At 56.1% G+C, this 20,081-nt stretch overlaps 1 protein-coding gene across 1 annotated transcript in view; it reads left to right on the top strand.

The window, feature by feature from the left end:
• Positions 1-320: 320 nt before the first annotated feature.
• Positions 321-20,081, top strand: part of LOC123326009 (DNA (cytosine-5)-methyltransferase 3A-like) — a gene marked incomplete at its 5' end in the record, with an annotated part of 29,972 nt that continues 10,211 nt past the window's right edge. Inside the window, 2 exons of the mRNA XM_044918862.1 lie at positions 321-404; positions 13,267-13,371. Coding sequence (XP_044774797.1) covers positions 321-404; positions 13,267-13,371 — 189 coding nt within the window. The remainder of the gene's footprint in view (positions 405-13,266; positions 13,372-20,081) is intronic.

The following is a 20,081-nucleotide window of genomic DNA, read 5'->3' as shown; positions in this document are numbered from 1 at the left end:
GGCTAGGCTGGCCCGAGCTGCTGGTGAGCCTGGGAAGAGGAGTGAGGTCGGAGGAACAGGCCTCACAGGGCGGCGTGGGGGTGCTGAGGGGAGGGGGGGTGTCAGGTGGGGCCTGGGCTGGGGGTGCCTTGCCCTGCCCTGCTGACCCCTCTTGTCTTCCCCCCCACAGGTGGAGCCACTGGAAGCCCACACCGCAGGCAGCCGGAGTCCGAGTTTCACCGGGATCTATGTCTAAGTTCTAACTCTTGCTTACAAAGACCACGATAATTCCTTCCCCAAAGCCCAGCAGCCCCCCAGCCCCACGCAGCCCCAGCCTGCCTCCCACCGCCCAGCTGCCCGCAATGCCCTCCAGCGGCCCCGGGGACACCAGCAGCTCCGCTCCGGAGCGGGAGGAGGACCGCAAGGTGAGCGGCTGGCTCTGCCCGGGACCCCCGGGACCCCCGGCCCCAGCCCGGGGAGGGGAAGGGGGAGGGCCCGTCCCCGAGTAATGACAGCTCTGGTGTGCTGAGCGCTGGACCGCGCAGCTCAGTCTTCATGCTGGGCGGTGGGGAGGGCTGATGTTCCTGTTGGGGCCATGGCTTGTAGAGGTTCGGTCTTGGGGGTACGGCGGGAATTTAAAGCACGTAATCAGGCTCCAGGACCCACGCTTTTTAACTCCCCTGGTGTTTGAGCAGAGATTCAAGCCCCGGGTCTGTAGACAGTGTTGGGGGGCAGCCTGGCAGAGTGTCCCCAAACCCAGATTCCTTCCTGGATTCGCCTGTACCAACGCTGTGTCCTCAGCTGGGTCACTTGACCTGTCTTAGCTATTCCCCAGGCTGTTCAGTAGCTTCTGGGAGGCCAAAGACCAGTTCGGGGAGGCTCAGTAGATAGGAGGCCGCGTGAGGGCTCCCCCTCTCAGAGTGCCAGGCACACGGTGACACCAGTCATCCTGGAGATGGTGATTTCCTGGCCCTCATCCCCACCCCGGGCTCTGAGTGTCACTTCTGACCATGGAGCCAATGACATCCTTGTTCTCAGAGCCCCCTGCGGGGTGACCTCATCACCCTCTGCTGAACTCCAGGATGGGCCTGAATCAAAGGAGATCCCAGCAGCCCCACAGGGATCCCTGCTCGGTCCCGACAGGCTGCCTTGGGACCTCACCAAGCTGTGTCCACCCACAGGAAAGCCGCCCTGAACCCCTAACAATTGGGCTCTATTTTCGCTCTCTGACAGTGAGATGCTAAACCCCACCACCACCTTTCTGGGGAAGCTATACCAGCCATGGGCCTTTCTGGGGTATCCGGTCTGCTGTGTCCTGGTCCCCACGTTTCCCTCTGCCTGTTCCCCTTTTCCTGAGCAGGAGGGAGGGGTGGTGATACTCGGTGGGAGGTATAGTTTGTCCTTCTGGAACCAGAGTGGACACCTGGCACCAGGTATGGGCCCCTGGGCACTGCGAGGAGTGTCCCATCTGCTCGCCCACCGTTGGGGACAGCTCTGAGACCCGCTTATGCTCCCTGATGCGTCCCCACGCGTGCTCAGCTCCTTCCTGGGCTCCCTCAGCCTTTCAGCCTTTTTCTGTTCTCTGAGTGGTTTCCAGCCAGTTGGTTCTTGGGAACAATCCTTGAAATAAGTGGGGGCAAGGACTGATGGCCCTAGTTTACAAATGAGGAAGCTGAGCCCAGCTACTCAGTGGGGGGTCCAGATGAGAGCCTGGTGGATCAGAACCTTTCCCGCCGCCGCACCTGTGTCAGTCCCTGTGCGGACACACACGCAGGTGTGTGCACGAAGCCCAGTCACCTGCCTCCCCAGCCTGGAATCATGCGGAATGCCCTACTGGGGGGTGTATACCCAGCAAGCTGGGGAGAGAGTGCTTGCTGTGGCCCGCTGAGCCAGGCTCCTAGGGGCTACAGGTCCCCTTTCTGACCCCACAGAGAAAGAACAGGTAGTCCAGGTTATCCTATGGGCCTCTGAGCTGCTCCTGTCCCAGGCAGCAGTCGACCCACACAGAGTCAGGGCCACCTGCGGCCGGCCACCTGTGCTCTCGAGTGGAGGCTCGGGATAATTCCCTTCCCCCCATCGGGTCTGTTTTGCTCCTCTGTTGGATTAGGTGACCCTGACCCCCCTACCCGGTCTGATGCCCGGACTGGTGCTGACAGGGCTCTGTGTCCACACACTTGCAGGTGGGGGTCAGCTGCCCCCCGCAGGTGGGGAAGGTAGGGACAGTCAGGCCAAGCTTCTCTGGTTACCGGACAGTGCTGCCCTAGATAGCAGAGCCCCTGGTTCCCTCGCATGGAGAGCAGCAGAGCAGGCTGTCTGTTCTGACAGTTCAGGATAGAGAAAATGCACTGGACAGAGTCAGAAGCCCAAGGCCCTGGTCCCAGGCCCGAGTATGCCACTTCCTGGAGATGTGACTTCAGGCCATCTGGGCTCGCGTTTGCTCAGCTGTAAAGTGGGGATAGTAACTCTAGCTGTGCCTGTTTTACAGGGTGGTTGTGGAAGTCAGATGAGGTCATGGGCATGGAAATGCCCTGCAAACAGCAAAGTCTGGTCCAATTATGAGGGATTACGATTGCTATTATTATCTACCCATAGTAACTGTTCTGGCTCATGCGGCAACAAACACACCCAGCCCCAGATTCTGGTGTTGATAGAGCGGGCTGATAGACGGGGGCCGGGGCTCGGTGGGTGCTCCTCCCCAGACGCCCACACCCACGGGGCGCATGCTGGCTCACCTGGCACACCTCCCTGGCATCTCTGGGCTGGCTCCCACAGTTCCGGGGAGCTGCCCGGGGGGGGGGGGGGGCGGGTAGAGACACTGACAGCCGCCCACGGCAGCTGGAGAAAGCCAGGCCTGGGGCAGAGGTGCCATGTCACTGCCGAGGGGGAAGATGGGCTTGGGCTGCAGCCCAAGGAGCCTGGCAGAGTCGCCAGAGGCACCTGGCACTAAGGAACTGTTCGGTGAGCCAGAGGGAAGGGGTGTGGCCACCCCCCTGGCCTTGGGCCCCACGTGCCCTTCCAGCCTCCTTCCCGGCCACGCCTCCACGCACCTTCCACTCTGGTACTTCCTGGAGCCGCCAGCCCTTTGTTTATGCTCCTTCGCCTGGTGGGCCCTTTCCCTAACTTTCACCGCTCCTCTCTGATCAAAGCCTTTGCTTCCTTCAGTCTGCCTTGAATTACAGTTTGTAGGGGACCCGCGGTGCTTTTGAGAACGCCAGTGGCACCTGGAAAGGTTAGAAATGCCAGTCCGAGCGTCTGGGGCTGGGGCCCAGCAGTCCTTGTTTTAGCCAGGCCTCCAGGGCATCTGAGAAGTACCAGTATGGGTAACATCCTGCCCCACTGCTGCCCCTGGAGGGCAGGGCCTGACTATCACGGAGTAGGTGCTCAGGAAGTACCTGGTGGCTAGGGTAGGAAGGAAAATGAGAGTGGTAAGACCCCTCCACAAGGGAATAGCCGGGGGCCTGGATCTGGCAGGCTGGATGCGGAGCCAGGGGTAAGAGCTGAGGAGCTTGGAGTGCATAGAGAGGGGTCTGCCCAGCGCCCCTTCTCCCTGCGGCCTCCCCTACCCTGCCGCCCATGTGTCGGATGGGGAGGGAGCTGGTGGGGAAGCTGGGACCATGCAGGTTTGGGGGAGCTGAGCACTGGGGTTCTGGCCAGGCTACGTCAGCTGGGGAAATGTGGCCACAGTGGAGGGAGGGGGAGCTGGCCTTATGGGATATGGGTGCGGAGGTGAACAGCAGGGAGGCCAGGAGCCGGGGTGGGGTGTCAGGCCCTGCATGGAGGGGAGGGGAGGGACAGAGGCAGCAGCAAAAGGGACCAAGAGCATTCCAACCTTGGGGCTAGAAGGGCCTCCTCAGATCCCCAAATATGAATCAGCGCCTGGCCAAGAGTCCAAGCCCCAGGCTGGGCCCCCGATCGTGCGGCTCCCCTCTTTCCTCTGTCCTCAGAAACACAACAGCCAAGATGCACTGAGTGCTGACTCTCTGCCAGGTGCTGTTTTAAGCTCTGTGCTCGCGGGATCTCTTCCGTCTGCCTTGAATTACAGTTTGTAGGGGACCCGCGATGCTTTTGAGAACACCAGTGGCACCTGGAAAGGTTAGAAATGCCAATCAGAGCTTCTGGGGCTGGGGCCCAGCAGTCCTTGTTTTAGCCAGGTCTCCAGGGCATCTGAGAAGTACTGGTGTGGATAACATCCACTCTTCACTCTTAGGGCTGCTCCATAAGGTATTTTTCAGCACTCTAGCTTATTAACCACTAAATGGATGCTTAGACACGTGAGGTCACTTGCCTAAGGTCACACAGCCAGTGAGTGGCTAGTCCAGGGGCGTGGCACTCAGCCGGCGGTCCCCTGCGTGAAGCGGTGCCTCCCAGCCGGGATGCCCCACAGCCCTGCCCATGGTGCTTCTGCTGCAGGTTCAAGGCTGTTTATCTAGACTGGAAGTCGGGATGGTCAGAGAATGCTTTACTCGGTGTGGCAGCGCTTTTGCCCTGGGGTGGAGGTTGGGGGCGTTCATGTCCAGTAAGAGTTCACGTACGAGGCTAGCGTGCACGCACGCACACATGCACTCCGGACTTCACTCTTCCGCGAAGACAGTGCCGTGGCCACACTGCTTCTCGCCGTTCCTCCCTTCCTGCCTGTTTGCCCACCTCCCTCCCTCCTGCATTGTTTCCCTTTTTTCCTCTTCTTCTCTTTCCTTCCAGGTACCTTCCCAGGTACCCAGCACGTAGTAGGGCTCCGCAGTTCTGTCAGATGAACTGAATAAACCTTCCTGGAGGACCTGGTAAAGGAAAGGGGATAGGAAGATACAAGTCCTGCCTACCATCCGGGGCGGGGAGGCCCTTCCTGGACAGCTGGGGAGAAGTAGAAGCAACAGCAGGGCATGTGGATCCGTGCTGGGCGAGCACAGCATGTGGGCCTGAGTGCATGTGCGTGTATGGACACGTGTGTGGCCAGTGCTGTGGCCGGGCTTCTCCCTTCTCACCCGAGGCCCACCCGGAGGCCCGGCAAGTGCTGGCTTCCCTTGGGCACTCACCACTTCCTGCGGTCGGTCCACAGGCTCGAGGGCACCCTGGGTGGGCTTCTCCCAGCTCCACTCTCCGTTGTTCTTGCTGGTCCGTAGGTCTGTTGCCTGCTCGGGCACGCTCTGCCTTCATTACACTCAGATGCCCACACACTGTCGCTGAGGGCCGGCTCTTTGATTTATAATAGTCACTATAGGGGTTGTTGAAATAGCATCCCTCTTAGGACATTCAAGCAGTTGCAGAAGAGGCAGCTGTCCCCTTCCCTCTTCAGGAACCCAGCTAAGAAGAAGGGTGCATCCATTTTTAGCTCAGTGGAGTCGATTAAATGCTTGGGCACGTGGAGTAGGTGTTTAATGCACACGATGCCCACCCCTGCACTGACGGGGACCTGTGTTTCCATGTTCAGATTCTCTCTCTTTTTTTAAAGATTTTATTTATTTATTTGAGAGAGAGAATGAGAGAGAGCACATGAGAGGGGGGAGGGTCAGAGGGAGAAGCAGACTCCCTGCTGAGCAGGGAGCCCGATGCGGGACTCGATCCCAGGACTCCAGGATCATGACCTGAGCCAAAGGCAATCGCTTAACCAACTGAGCCACCCAGGCGCCCATGTTCAGATTCTCTTAAGTTCTCTAAGTTAGGTAGGACAGGCATACCTCAGAGAGATCTCGGGCTCATTTCCAGATCACCACCGTAAAGCGAGTATCGCAATAAAGCAAGCCAGAGGAATTATTTTTGACTTCCCAATACATAAACGTGTTTGTACTCTACTGGAGTCTATCAAGTGTGCAATGACACACCTAAAAAATTTACATACCTTAACTTAAAAATAGTGCTAAAAAATGCTAACCCTCTGAGCTGTCAGCAAGTTGAAATCACTGGTCACTATAACAAATCTAGTAATAATAATAATAAGGAAACAATTTGGAATATTGCAAGAATTACCAGAATGTGACACAGAGACACGAAGCGAGCAACATGCTGTTGGAAACACTTGCTGGACGCAGGGTTGCCACACACCTTCGGTTTACAAAACGTGCGATATCCGTGCGGCTCGGTGAGAGGAGGTTTGACTGTGCACGTCCGGTTCAGGTCGATATGGTTGTGAGCAGGCATCACTGGGACTCTGGAGACAGACCTATGTTCGAATCTGGACTCTGCTGTGTGACTTGGCGACGTGGCCTCTGAGCGGGGAAATGAGAGGTTTACGTGGTGTGTCTTTTAACACGGGGGCCTGACACGTATTCCGTTAGTCTTGGGACTTACTTTGGATAACTAGCTAGCTTGCTATCTACCTACCTAGCGATCTCTCTATCTACCTGCCTACCTGCACATTCATGCTGTAGATCCACTGCAGCCCCAAGGACCTCAGGGGCACAGGGTAAGAGTGTGGAAAATACAGGTGGGGTGTGAATGGTGTGGGTTGAAAGTCCATGGAGAACCTGGCATGTGGAAGGAAGGTTATTTCTGGGTCCTTGAGAACAGGCGGGCCTGAGGTCCCTCTTCCCTTCACACATTGAATAGAAGCAGCACTGAGGCAAGAGACAGGGAGCCCTAACTCTTGTTGGGAGAGGCTGTGACTACCTTCAGAAGCTTGGGTGAGGGTCCCTCAGGCCTTTATTGGTCAGGCTGGGGATGGAGCCCCTCCCTACCAAAAAGCGTGTCTCCCAAGGCCTTGGTGGGAAAAGCTGAGCTCAGCTCTGCAGAGTAGAAAAGGGCAGGCTGCACTGGGTGTCCCAGGAAGCTGGGGAAGGGGGGTGGTCGATGCCCTTCCTTTCTGGCACCTTGGCCTGGCCCTGCCCTGTGGAGAGCCACAGGGCAATTAGGGATATTACTTATAACCGTCCCACGCAACGTTTGCATAGTATGGAAGGGCATATAAAGGAGTTTCCTTGGCTTGGCAATTAACTCACTTAATCCTCACGATTGCCCTGGGGGCATCGCCTCTCATTATCCCCATTTTATAGATGCGGAATTGAGGCATAGGGAGGTTAAGAAAGTTCGCAAAGGTCGCATGGCTCTGAAGCAGTTTCATCTGGATTCTTTCCCTCTTTAAATCGAGAAGAATCAAGCCCTATGCAGTGTTGTAGTGCATCCAGAAAGGGGTTCCCTGGTGGGATTGGGGTGAGCTGGTGGACTGTGCAGGGCTGGGGCGGGCTCGGGTCCACAAAGGGGGACACTCTACTCAGGTTCTTCTTTGTTTATGTGTTGCCTCTCTCTCTAAATTGAGTGTTGTGTTTGCTTATCTCTGTATCCAGTACACAGTAGGTGCTGGATAAATATTTTTTTTTTTTTTTAAAGATTTTATTTTTTATTTATTTATTTGAGACAGAGAGAATGAGAGACAGAGAGCCTGAGAGGGAGGAGGGTCAGAGGGAGAAGCAGACTCCCCGCTGAGCAGGGAGCCCGATGCGGGACTCGATCCCGGGACTCCAGGATCATGACCTGAGCCGAAGGCAGTCGCTCAACCAACTGAGCCACCCAGGCGCCCTGGATAAATATTTTTGAGCACGCCCATTGGCCTGGCCTCACGTCGGCCTTGAGGCCACAGAGGTTAACATGGCTGGGCTGCAGTGCACTGGGTATGTGCCTAGTGGAGTCTCCATTCTGGAAGGCAGTGAGGCCCCAGCATGGTGCACAGGTTGTGGGGGAGGGCTGCAGCCCTGGCCGGAGGGCTTGGGAAAACCCACAAGCACCGCCATTTTCAACCATTTGGCACTTACGGAACACCTGCTGTGTGCGGGTCCCCGGGAGCTGTGGGGACATGGAGGGCCAAACAGGACATGGCGGTACCCTCCAAGAGCATGGCCTTTTGGGAGGGATGGAGGCTTTCATCAATATGTATAGTATGAAGCAGATGAAACAGTCGATGAATACTTGTTGAATATTGTTGAATAATTGAAACAGAGGGCTGATAGCTTTGGGAGGCGACTGAAACAGCGGGGGGCTTTGGGGGTTTCTGCGGAAGTATGAGCATGTGCGACCATTCCCGGGGCCACTGTGTGGTCACTCACACCGCAGCCTTCATCCTCCCCCCACCCCCTGTTCTCCAGCAGCTTGCCCTGCCGCCCATCTGCATGTAGGCCCAGCCTGGGCGTGCAGCACCTGTTAGCATGTGTGCACGGTGTGGTATGAGGGGTCCTGTGGCCGTTGCTCCGCAGACCTGGGCCTCGGGCAGCCCATACTGGGGGCTGGGCCTGGCGGAGAGGCCAGTTGGTTTCACTGAATTCCACGATCATGGACGGACCCCTGGAGGCCAGCCAGGCAGCTGGCCAAAGCTGTACGTGCTTCTTGTCCCAAAGGGTCTGGGCAAGTGGCTGGCTAGATCCGGCAAGTTCATCCCCTCCACTCAAACACCAACTTGAGACATCTGCTCAACGGATGCTGGGTCAGTAGATCTGGTGTGTGTTCTGGAGGGAGCACGTACATCTGGCTGGCTGGCTCCGGGTGAGACATAGATCTCTTAAGGGGAGGGGTCCTGTGTCCAGGCAGGAGCCTCCTGAGACAGCTGCGTGGATGTGTACATGTGAATGCTAATGTGTGCCCCTGCTTTGGATTGCCTGCCTGCTCATTGTTTCCCGGTGATGCACACGGTGACACACAACAGGAGCACGGAGCCTAGTAGGGCATAGTGGCAGAAAGGCCCATGAGCTGGGAATCAAAAGATTTAAATGTTGGTTCTAAAGCCTTTTTTCCTGGCTCTCTGATCTCTGCAAGTTAGGTAACCCCTTTGGGCTTCAGATTTCCCGCCTGTGTGATAGAAGAAAATAATATGGGCTCTGCTTTCTGTAGAGCAGAAGAACAAAATGAAACAATGTATGTGAAAATGCTTTGTTAATTACCGTGTACTGTACAACTGAGAGAGATTATTATCGTCACAGCCCAGCTCATCAGAATGAGAAGTTGTATGTGGCTTAAAATAATCCATCCAGTGAGCTGTGCTGAAATCTAGGTCAAATCATAGCCTCAGAAGTTTAGAGAGGCTGATGGTAACTACCTAATCTAACAGGCCACCAAATGTGAAGGTGCTTGGAAAGCTGTGAAGAGTTACATAAATGTAAAGTGACATGATTGTGTTTAAGCTAGAAAGTACATTTTAGTCATCCTGTTTCCTGATTTCAAATCCTAAAGATCAGAGCCGCACTAGAGCCTCATGCACAGTTATATTCATGCCGGTTTGTGGATTTGCATGTGCACCACTGTGTGTGTGTACCTACTATGTGACAGTCACTCATCAAGGGTTTTTGAGTGCCTGCCTCACACTAGGTGCCTCAGTCTAGGCACTGGGGGTGCCGAGGTAAGACAAAGCCCCTTCCCCCAAGGGGCTCATGGCCTGTCTAGGACACTAGTTAGCAATCGCAGTGCTGGGGAGTGGGTTCTATGGGGAAGGGAGGACCTATGACTCAGTCAGAGGATCAGAGGAGGGAGCCTAGGGGAAGGAAATCTGGGAAATGAGGTTGGAAAAGTAAGGGTTTGCTGGTCCACCTGAGGGGGGAGGTAGTCGGGGCAGAAGGAACGTTCTATGCCAAGGCACTGGGGAGGGAAGCAGCCTGCTTTTGCACCTGGTGCAGTCTGTTGGCGATGGGTGGGAGGAAGGCAGTGGGGAGAAGAGACCAAGGTGGCCCGCCAGATCTTGGGGGCCTTCCTTCACACTGGCTAAGGAGCTTGGCTTGATCCTGCAGGCCCCCGGGAGCCCCCTCAGCAAGGGCTTAAGCTCTGCAGAGTGACATAATCAGCTTTGCACTTTGGAAAGATCAGAGAGCCCCGTGTTCCTGAGTATCTCACTGCAGCAGGACCAGCCAGATGCTGGGGTTTGTCTGTGGTAGTGAGTGATGGCTGCAAATGCAGGGCGCTGGGATTCGCATGGGGATGGGGAGGGAGGGCAGGGGGAGAGGGAGGGATGCACTTTTGTGAATAGTTCTGATCAGGATGTGTGGAGCAGAAGTTAGCGGTTCTTGAGGGACTATATCATGTGTCAGCTTTGGATAGACTATTACCTCATTGAATTGTCACAGCATCACTGTAAAGGAGATGTTATCATCCCTGTTTTATAGCTGAGGAAAGCAAGACTCAGGGTAACTAGACTGAAGTTACTAGTGAGTCAAGAGCAGGGCAGGAAGTCCAGCTCACCGCCTGCCCGCCCCCCCCCCCCCGCCCTCTCCAAATCCCACCCAACTAGAATTTCTGCCCCCCTTCTGCCACTTCCCACTGTAGGGATTGACTAATTCAGTCCCCTTAGTGGACGGATGAGGAAACCAACCCGGGCTCATGTCTGTTCCTGCTCAGTTTGTTTTCCAGCTGCCCAAGTCCCCATGGATCAGATTCTTCCCTTTCAGAGTATTAGTGATGCCGCCTAATTCAGTGCTGCTTACAGATTTGATAAGCATATTTTACATTCCTTTGCTCAGCCCATCAGCAAAGATATTGAATGAACCCGGCCCCATGACAGATGCAAGAATGGACCACTTGATACGCCTCCTTGAGGGGCCTGGCCCCGAGCTATCTGCTCACCCTCCTCTGTGTGTTATCTCTCTAACTCTGTGTGCACTCAGGCAGGCCTGGAGCAGGAGGTCCCGCCACCCTCTCTTTGCCCTCATGACACTGCTACATGGTGAAAGAGTGTATGTTGGCCCCAAATAACATGCTTTTCACAGAGCCGTACTCTAGGGCCTGATGGAAACGGCATGGGTCAGGAGTTGCGTAGACCTAGGTTCGAGCCCCCACCCAGGCTCTTGGGGAGATTTGGTTTCTTCGGGCACAAACCAGGGGAGCCTGAGGCCTGAATGCCAGACGGGGCATATCGCACCTTGCGCTGGGCTCTGCACGGGACAGCCTGCCCTGGTGATGTCCACACTCTCAACACGTCGGGGCCTGGCTAGGTGGCATGGCATCCGGGCATTCCTTCCTCCCCGGGTGTATTACGGCTGCGTTGAATACAACGGGGGAGGATGTGTCGAGCATCTCCTGCTCATCCCGCATAGCCTGTGTCACCAACGTGCAGAATCACAAAAGTCTCCAGGTAGCGCGGGAGTTGCCTGCCAGGCGCCCCTGGGCCTTTCTCCATGTACTGATGGGAGCCAGGGCTTAGGGGTCCCGAAATACCAAGTGTCTTTGTTGTTAGGTCGTTGCAGTGGGGTAACTGTGGTTCCTTAGTGCTGAGCAGGGGCACAGAATGGCTTTTGCATCTCAGGTCAGTTCAGAATAAAACAAACTCAGATGAATCCCTCTGTCGGAGGGATCTTCCATGCAGTCCGTTAAAGAAATAGTTCATAGCCCAGAATTTCTGGGCGGTAGGAGTCTTTCCAGACCCTGTGGCCACCCAGACTGATCCTGATCCACATTGGTGCCCCCCTCTTGCTCATTGCCTTGTGCATTCCAGTCCCCGGGGCCCTGCTGTGAGGAATGGTCAGCAGCTTGGCGAGGTCTGGCCTAGTGCTTTCCAGGCAAACACAGGGGCTGAGCAGGCCTCCTGCCCCCCAGGGAATATGTAAGCCCCCCCCCCTTCCCGGGGGTGGCGGGGGGGCATGTGGAATACTCACTCACTAAGTGCATGGCCGGGTCTAGGCTCTGGAAACTCAGCAGTGCACAAAACAGACAAGGGGACAGAACATTCGTTCATTCCTCTTAAAAACTTGAGAAGCGGGCAGAATGGGCCCCTTCATGCTCCCCTTTTACGAATGAGGAGGGTGAGGCTCGGAGAAAGTGATATACTGTAACTAGCTAATGGACAAGGGGGCCCAAACCCATGCTGGTCTACTCTAAATCCCAATGCCGTTGCAGACCTCACATGACCTCACATGACCTCACATTGACTCTCTTTTGTAAACGCTGAGTTACCTAGTCAGGATGATCAAGACAGTGCCCATTTAGCCACGGTAGAGTCAGACCCAAAGCACCGTCTCGCCCTGAAATTCACCGCCTTTGCGTAGATGCAGCTGAAACCGTCACCAGGATTAGGGTGCCTTGGTAATACTTCCTCTCTCTGCGATCCAAGTGATCATTTCTTCTACAGGGCTATCTGCAGGGGTCTCAAGGACAGCCCAGCACCAGAGGCCTGGCCTACCGTGGGGTATGTGCCCCGGCCCCTCTACCGTCTGGCTGTCCCCCCTGTGGCCATCCTGCCCTCACAGCTACTCTGCCATGTTTTCCTGAAAAGAGCCTGTCAGGGGTCTCTGGTCCTGGTGCACACTCTCTCTCCACCCTGGACCCTCCCCTCCCACCCACAGATGGGCAAACCACAAGCTATTTTGAAATCACAGAAAATGAAAGTTGAGTGGGATGTTGAGGGACATCTTGATTAAATCCACTGGGAACCTGGGCACCCTCCCTTTCTCTCCTGGGGCACCGGGGCTGCTCTGGGGTGGCACCCTCCCCAGGGAGGACCATGAAGCCATCTTTGGCTCCTGACGTCCTGCAGGGGCTTGGAGAGCTGCCCATGGTCCCTCCGCTGGGTCAGGGTCCTTCCCCAGCGTTGTTTCTGTTTGTGATTAGTCATGCTGGAGCTGGCTGAGTCAGAAGCGACCTGTGGGTGGTTTGTGGCCGGGCTGCTGGAGCAGTGAGGCAGGAGGGCTTTCTAGGTTTCTTACTCCATGCTCCATGAGACAACGTAGCAGGGCCCGGCCCTGGCAGATGTCGGGTGAGGTGGGTCCGCAAACCATACTTCGGGTCCGGAACTCCGTGAGTGCAGGGAGGGCATCCAGATGAACCAAGACACTGTCCCTGAGATGCTCCTGGGCAGTGACAGGCATACGGGGCAAGTGCTCCCCAGCAGGTGTATTCAAAGGGCCCGTGAAAGTTCTCCATCGTTGGCCACGGTCCTCATTCCAAGTGTTGCTCCTGTTTCCAATTGCTCAATTTAATATTTCTTTTCAGGGGATCTTATTTTCAAGAAAGGTGATCCATTAAATATGAGACTCATTTAATTTTTGTACCCATGTAAGATGTGTTTCACAGAAACAAACTCCTATCCAGAAACACACTTTTTGTCGGAGCATGCATTGTGATTCCGGGGTTAAGAAAACGTGTCCACCAGGAGGGAGGGCGACATAGCGTCAGGCCAGCAACGCCTACCCTGAAGTCCCCCGAGGTTCTGTTTACACGGGGCCCGAAGGGTGGGTTCTGGCTTTGCCAGGCCAGAGACGGGCGAAGGCCACCCCTGCCAGGGGGAACAGCCTGGCGTGGCCCTGGAAGTGTGGCCGTCGTGGGGGTCGGGGGACAGGGGAGGGGCCTCTTGGATCCAGCCCTGGCTTCACAGGCTGTCTGTACCCACAGGAGGGAGAGGAGCAGGACGGAGCTCATGGCAAGGAGGAGCGGCAGGAACCCGGCACCACCGCTCGGAAGGTGGGGCGGCCTGGGCGGAAGCGCAAGCACCCCCCGGTGAGTGTCACGGCACCCCCCCCAGCACGCACGCACACACGTGAGCACGCACACATGCTCTGAACAGCAGTCAGTCACGTGTGTCCTGCAGGCACCTGAGGCCATTAGGGCCGGGCCATGGGGTGCAGCCCTCCAGCTGCAGAGCTCCCTGACCTTCCCCGTGCTTGGAACCCTACCATCATCCTCACAACTTTCCTGCTCTCTGCCTTGAACCGGAAGCCCCTAGGGACCAGAGGACTTGCACTGTGAGTTGGAGCAGAGCTGGGACTTCCTTCTGGAAGGGGCAGTAAGAGAGCCTGACAGTGACCCCAGGCCAGCCTGCACAGGCCCCTTCCTCCCCGTCCACACACCCACCCTGGGCCTCAGCCCCACCTGAGAACCTGGAGGAAGGGAGCCCAGGCCTGGGAGTCTGATCAAAGTGAGGGGAGATGCAGGCCGATGGGTCCCTTCAGAATAAAGAAGGAGAACCGGATGCTGTTTAAGTGTGGGCTTCAGGGCCAGCCCCAAGCCCAGGTTCTGGGGGCCAGAACCTCTCTGAGTCTGGGGGGAAGCCCCAGGGTTGCCCAAGATGAACAGTGCTCCGGGGGGCACGACCCATGGGCTCTAGGAGCCTGCGTGCCTATGCGCTCAACTCAGAGGCAGAAGTTATTTGCAAGCGCCGAAGACAGCTGGTTCCTTTCCTTCAGCCCCTTCCAGCTGAGAATGAGAGCTCAGATTTGTAACTCAGCCCGTCAAGGAAATGTTCTCAGCAGGGCAGGATTTTCTCCCGTGGGGTGGAGAGTCAGGGTGCATGGTGGCCTTAGCGAAAGGGACAGCGGAGGGTGGGAGGGCTGCAGCGGCGGGAGGTGAGGGGGCCCAGAGCCAGAGGCCGGGCACCTGCGCGAACCAAAGTGCACCACTGCTAAATCTGCTTAAAGACTGGGAGGGGCAGGGGGGGAGAAGTTAAGTCGTTTAATTGGTAAGTAATTTTAAGCATTTTAATATTAAAGCAAACATGGATATTTTATGGCCTGTAATGAAAAATTCACGTGAAGTTGAAAGATAAAATGGGACTTCAAAGGAATTTCCAGCTTGCTTCAGACTCCAGGCTGTACTCCCAGATTCCCAGGGTGCCCCTCTCCTCTCCTCCTTGTGGGAGAAGGTGGAGGGCCCCAGTGCAGGCTGAAGGGGGAACCAGGCTGAGTCAGAGCCCACTGGTAATTCCCCATCTGCCCGTGTGACTACGATCTGTGGGCGAGAACTCCGCCCCCCACCTCCCATCCAGGTGCACTGGGGACAGGAGTCACCACCTATAGCAAATAAAGACCTGGCAACCCTTTGGCTCATCCTTGTGAGTCTCCAGGACCAGAGGGAGGGCACATCAGCGGGAGGTGGAGTGAGGCCCTGGGGACAGAAAGTGCAAGGAAGTCAGGGGCAGGTGTGTGGAAATGTGTCCAGAGAGGGACCAGTGAGAGGGAGGAGGGGCAGGGCCGAGTCGGGGAAGGGTCAGTGGGTCCTCCAGCCTTCCCACCCCTGGCCCCAGGACAGGGACTTAGTGTAGAGGGAAAAGCACCATCTTCAGGATACAACAGACCTATGTTTAAGTCCTAGCTCCACCACTCACCATCCATGTGATCTTGAAGAAGTCACTGTCTGAACCTTGGCTTCCCCCCCCTGAAAAACAGAGATGATAAGGATGCATTCCTCTTAGATGCCTGGGGGAATTAAATGTGTGCAAGCACCAGAGAGAGCCAGTGCTTAGCAGAGGCCGTCGTGCCCTTGCCCCGACAAACCTTTCCTCTTTAGGAGGCCACAGCAACCTCAGTTTGATAGAAGAAACCGCACTGGAGTTACTGCTTCCCAGCTGTGTGACCTTGAGCAAGTTACTGAGCTTCTCGGAACTTCTTCTTCATTTGGAAAATATGGCTACCAGTAATACCTGTCCTGTCCACCCCCAGGGGTGCTTTGCAAATTGCAAAGTGGATCCAAATGTGCAGGGCGGATCCCCTGAGCCAGTGGGGCCAGGGTCTATCAGACCTTTCAGGTGGGAGCCCAGCCTTGGCCTCGCAGCAGCCCTGGGGGGAGGTGCTGTACATCCTGTGTGGGTCATAGTCTGCGTGTGGTCTGCAGGATTTTCTCTTGAACAGAAACGTACCCTGGACAGTATTTAGTGTAACTGAATGTGGCCCTCCTCTCTAGCACATCAAGGTGAAAGGTAAGTCTTATTTATCAGTGTGGCCTCCTCAGCCTGGCTGACACCTGCAGCCTCCTGGACTCTCAACAGAGGCCCCAGGGTGGGAGAGAGAGCATGGGGAAAGCAACGCTGATTGGGGAGGCAGCTCTTGTGAAAGGGAACCCTTGCACCCTAGGGGAGCAGGGAAAGACGGACCCCAGAGAAAAGAGCGCGCAGGCCTTCCCGGACAGCAGGCCCCCAGGCCCCCAAGGGAGCTCACGTGGGGGACGTTGGCGCTGCTGCTAGAGGTTGGCTCCTGGTCCCCTGGCTCCTAGGCCGTCTGGCTTGCTGTGGAGCAGGTGCTTGCCCTGGCCTCCCCTCCCTCCCCAGCAGAGAAGTGTAGCCGGAGGGCTTCTTGGGGACCTGGTGCGGCTGTGGCCCTGGGAATAGATTGACCAGGGAGCGTTAAAGCAGCTGAGTGTGTGTCATCCAGCTAAGCCTGGAAAGAGGAGGGAGCTTGGCTCAGATCCCGGCAGGTGGCACGGAGTGGGGAGTGCTGGGAAGCGAGAGTAAGAGAGGGCTGTGGGCTGGGGTCTTTATTTGTGCATATCCCGTGCCGGACGGGGGGAATGAGGCACATCACCACCGTCCTCACCATCCCCTGGCCTCCGAGGCTAAGGAATCATCGTCTCTCTCCTTGTTTTGTCCCCAAGGCCCGTCTGTTCCTGGGTATCTCCCACTCATTCCTGCTCCGGTCTCAGCCTCCTGGCTGCCCCCCAGTATACTTTATAACCCCTCAGCAACGGACACTTGACACCCGCTGAGCATGTACCAGGCTGAGGAGGCCACACTGATAAATAAGACTTACCTTTCACCTTGATGTGCTAGAGAGGAGGGCCACATTCAGTTACACTAAATACTGTCCATGGTACGTTTCTGTTCAAGACTCTCCAGGGAGCCCCCCCCCCTTTTTTTTTTAAGGTTTTACTTATTTATTTGAAAGAGCATGAGCAGGGGAGAGGGAGGGGCAGAGGGAGAAGGAGAAGCAGACTCCCCACTGAGCAGGGAGCCCAACATGGGAGCTCCCAGGACCCCGAGATCATGACCTGAGCTGAAGGCAGGTGCCTGACTGAGCCACCCAGGCGCCCCCAGGGACCCCATTTCTTATGGGACAAGGTCTGGAATACTCCAGATGGCTCCTCACCACATGATCTCTCCTGCCCCTGCTCTGGGACTCAGTATCCATGGCTTTTATCATAGAAACCCCGACTTCTCGCTGCCCCCGGAACACACCAGGCATGTTTCTCCTGCTGCCTCGCGTGCTGGTCCACGGTCTGCTCTTCTCTCTCCCTGCCCCACCGTCCAGACCATCCAAGCCTGTCCTGCAAGTGAAGCCCACTTCAGCCACTGTGACCTTCTCTCCTGAGCTGCTTGTACAATTAATCAAAATGAACACTAAGGAATAAAAGAGGAGATACAAAGCCCACTGATCGTGTGCTTGGACGGCACTGGTCTTTGACCTGCTACAGGTCTTTATAGGACGGGAGAATAAGTAATTTGAAACTTTTACGTCAATTTGATACTGTCACCACATTTTGTATTTTACCAAAGTATCATTTCTTGATGGATTGAGAACGACGAAAACGACAGCAAAAACCTGGCCTTTCAGCCCAGATAGTTGGAAAAGCACACAGAGAGAGCTTGTCCCTTCCGCTAGATTTGACGCTTACTACCACCCGACCTTGCACTGTCTACCCACCTCCCTGAGGCCAGAGACCACGAATAAAGGCTCAGAGTCATGTAGCACTTTATGGCCTACAGAGGCTTCCGGCAAGGATGACCTCTCTGTGTGGGAAGTAGGTGGGGCCCCTGTCATTACCATGCCCACATTCAGATGAAGAGACCGAGGTTCAGAGAGGCTGACTGGGCCTGGGACTCCACGTGTCCCGCCCTGCAGAGGCCACAGTGCTCGTTCCTCCTCACCACTGCAGTCACGTGCTCTGGAAGCCTGGGTGTCCAAAATCCCCCTTAAGTTAACATGTGAATGCAGGGCTGTTAGAAGTGTAGACCTGGTCCAAGGAGCATACAGAGAAACAGAACTCATATATATAATAGGAGGAGGGTGATTGACCCAAGTACCAGGGAGCCTGTGGGTGAGCGGGGAAGGCTGCGGCGGTCTGAGGAGTGAGAGCTGGGCCGTCCAAACCAGGCAGTGCGGTGCCCTGCGGTGCTGGCCTCAGAGCCGGGATGCTTGAGCGGAGCCGGCAACAGGAAACAGGAAGCCAGGGCAGGGCTGGGCGGGGCTTAGGAAGGGAGCTGGCACCTGGGCTCAGGGCCTGTGGGCTGGCCGGTGCCCACGATGGGGAGGAGGGACAGCAGTGTGCAGGGCTGATTTCTGCTGGCCGGAGAGTGTGAGCCTGTGTGTGGGTGTGAGCGTCAGGGTGAGAGGAAGAGGCATCTTCCTGTGCACCAACTCCTGAGGACGTCACAAGTGAGGGCGTCCGAAGCTGGGTCCTGACTGGTCACAAGCCCAGGCAGCCCCGCCACCACTTTGTCTTTCATGCTGGTTACAACTGGGGCATCAGGAGGGACAGTTTCTGCCTTGCCCACCAGACCCTGGGTGACCAGCCCTTTGGGGTTCCATACCCTATTTACTAGCTATCTGTATTTATTCATTGAAGATTTATACCCACCAACTTCCTCCAGGGTTATTTTTGCTCAGTGGGAGCATTCTGAGGTCACCTCTTGCTAAGAATAACCCAGAAAGGGAGGGGTAGGGGGAAGGGGCTGGGGCTGGGAGCAGGGGCTGAGCTCAGCCAGGCCAGCCCAAAGCCAGCATTACTCACTCCACATTGGAGGCTAAGCCTCTGTCACAATGCCCAAATGAGTTCAAGAGGGCAAAGCTGCCCCTCTTCAGGAGCAGAAGACTTGGGGTATAAACTGGGAAGTTAGGGAGCCATTCAGCTACAGCTTAAGCCAGCTGCAGACAGTTTAACTCAGCTGTTGGGAGTTTGCAGTGTGGGCTCATTTGCCAGTCTAATAGGAACTTTTGATTTGTCTCCAAGTTAACACGGAGCTCAAATCCCCTCTTTGTGTCCAGGTCAGAATCGTTCCTTCACCAATCCCTGGAACCTTGATTCAGTGACTTGGTGCCCCCCTTGTTTTTATGCACAAAACTTTCAGAAAGAGTATCTCCCCATCCTAGCCGCCAGCCCCTCCGAGGTCTCCCCTACCCGTGAGCCTGCATGGACACTGCTGGCCCCCCTCTGCTCACGTGTTTGAAGGTGTGAGGAAAACAGGTCTGTCACACGTCTTACGAGGTTAGAGACCTCTCTTGTAACTGTGCCCTGCAGATTCATCTGCCCATTCCTGCACCTGACTGGTCAGCAGCACTCACCAATGGCATCCAGTACCGAGAGGCCGGCTGCTGGGCTGGTCTTCAAGTGCCAAAGACATGTTGTGTGTGTGTGTGTTGGGGGGAGGGGGGCGGGAGGTCATGTTTCGAAGTCCAGGGCAAAGTGGGAGACTTTCCTACCTGGGACCTTCCAGAACGAAGGTGTGGAGGGAGGAATGTGCACCGGGGGAGGGACACGTTAGTCCTGGGTTGCAGAGGTCGTTTGCAGGCGGCCTGAGGGGTTTATGCTTTATCATCTCAGAAATGTGTTTATCTGGAAGGTTTCTGAGGGGATGGGGGGCGTGAAGTGATGGGAGTCCTGTTTTGGGAAGCTGGGCCTGGCATCCGTGAGCATGGTGGGTCGAGCACGAGAGGATGCAGGGAGGTAGGGCAGGGTGGGGTGGGGTGGGGTGGTGCCAGAAAACACCCCCAGAGCCTGCTGGGGGGAGGCAGCGGGGGACAGAATCGGCAGGGCCCCCGCCGCTGGCTGCCGCGGACCGGGGAGAGCAAGGGGAGGAAGGAGATGTTTCAGGCCCCAGGGATGGCATCAGTGTTACTGTCAGAGACGGAGGGAGACTTCTGCAAGAGAGCAGATTTGGCAACAGCCCTTGCAGAGGCCACTCTAGATAGCTGGTCTTACTTAGTAGGGGAGCATCTCAGTGAAATCCCAGCATCTCCATTTTGTTTTTCCAAAGACTCCCCCTTGCTTTTCATCCCTCCCTGTTCCCTTCCTTGGGGTCACACATTCCAGGGCCACCTCCAGGGAAGTCACTCACTCCCCCGGGTCTGGCCTCCCTGGGCTTCCTAGGAGCCTGCAGCCTTCTCTAGAGCCCAAGCTGCGCCGGCGCCACTCCTGTGCGGAGGGACTCACTGGCAGGTGCATCTGGACAGAGCTGGTGTCGCTGCTTTCCTTTCATCATCCTCGCCTAGAGAATTGGGGCCTTTTGGTCCTGCCACCTCGAGAAAGATAGAACTGAATTGGAAAAGCTCCAGAGCCGGGCAGCTAGTTTGATCAAGGGAAAGGCAGTGCTGCCAAGTGAGGACAGACGAAAGAGATTATGGCTCTCCAGTCCGGAGAGACAGAAGCTAGAGGGGATATGATTAAAGCTATGAATTCACGTTGTGGGGTGGGGCAGGGGGAGTGCACCCCAGTGGGGGCGCGGC

This window comes from Neomonachus schauinslandi, chromosome 10 (genome assembly GCF_002201575.2).
Source record: "Neomonachus schauinslandi chromosome 10, ASM220157v2, whole genome shotgun sequence".
In the NCBI taxonomy this organism is placed as follows: domain Eukaryota; kingdom Metazoa; phylum Chordata; class Mammalia; order Carnivora; family Phocidae; genus Neomonachus; species Neomonachus schauinslandi.
This window is presented reverse-complemented; position numbering and strand designations above follow the sequence as displayed.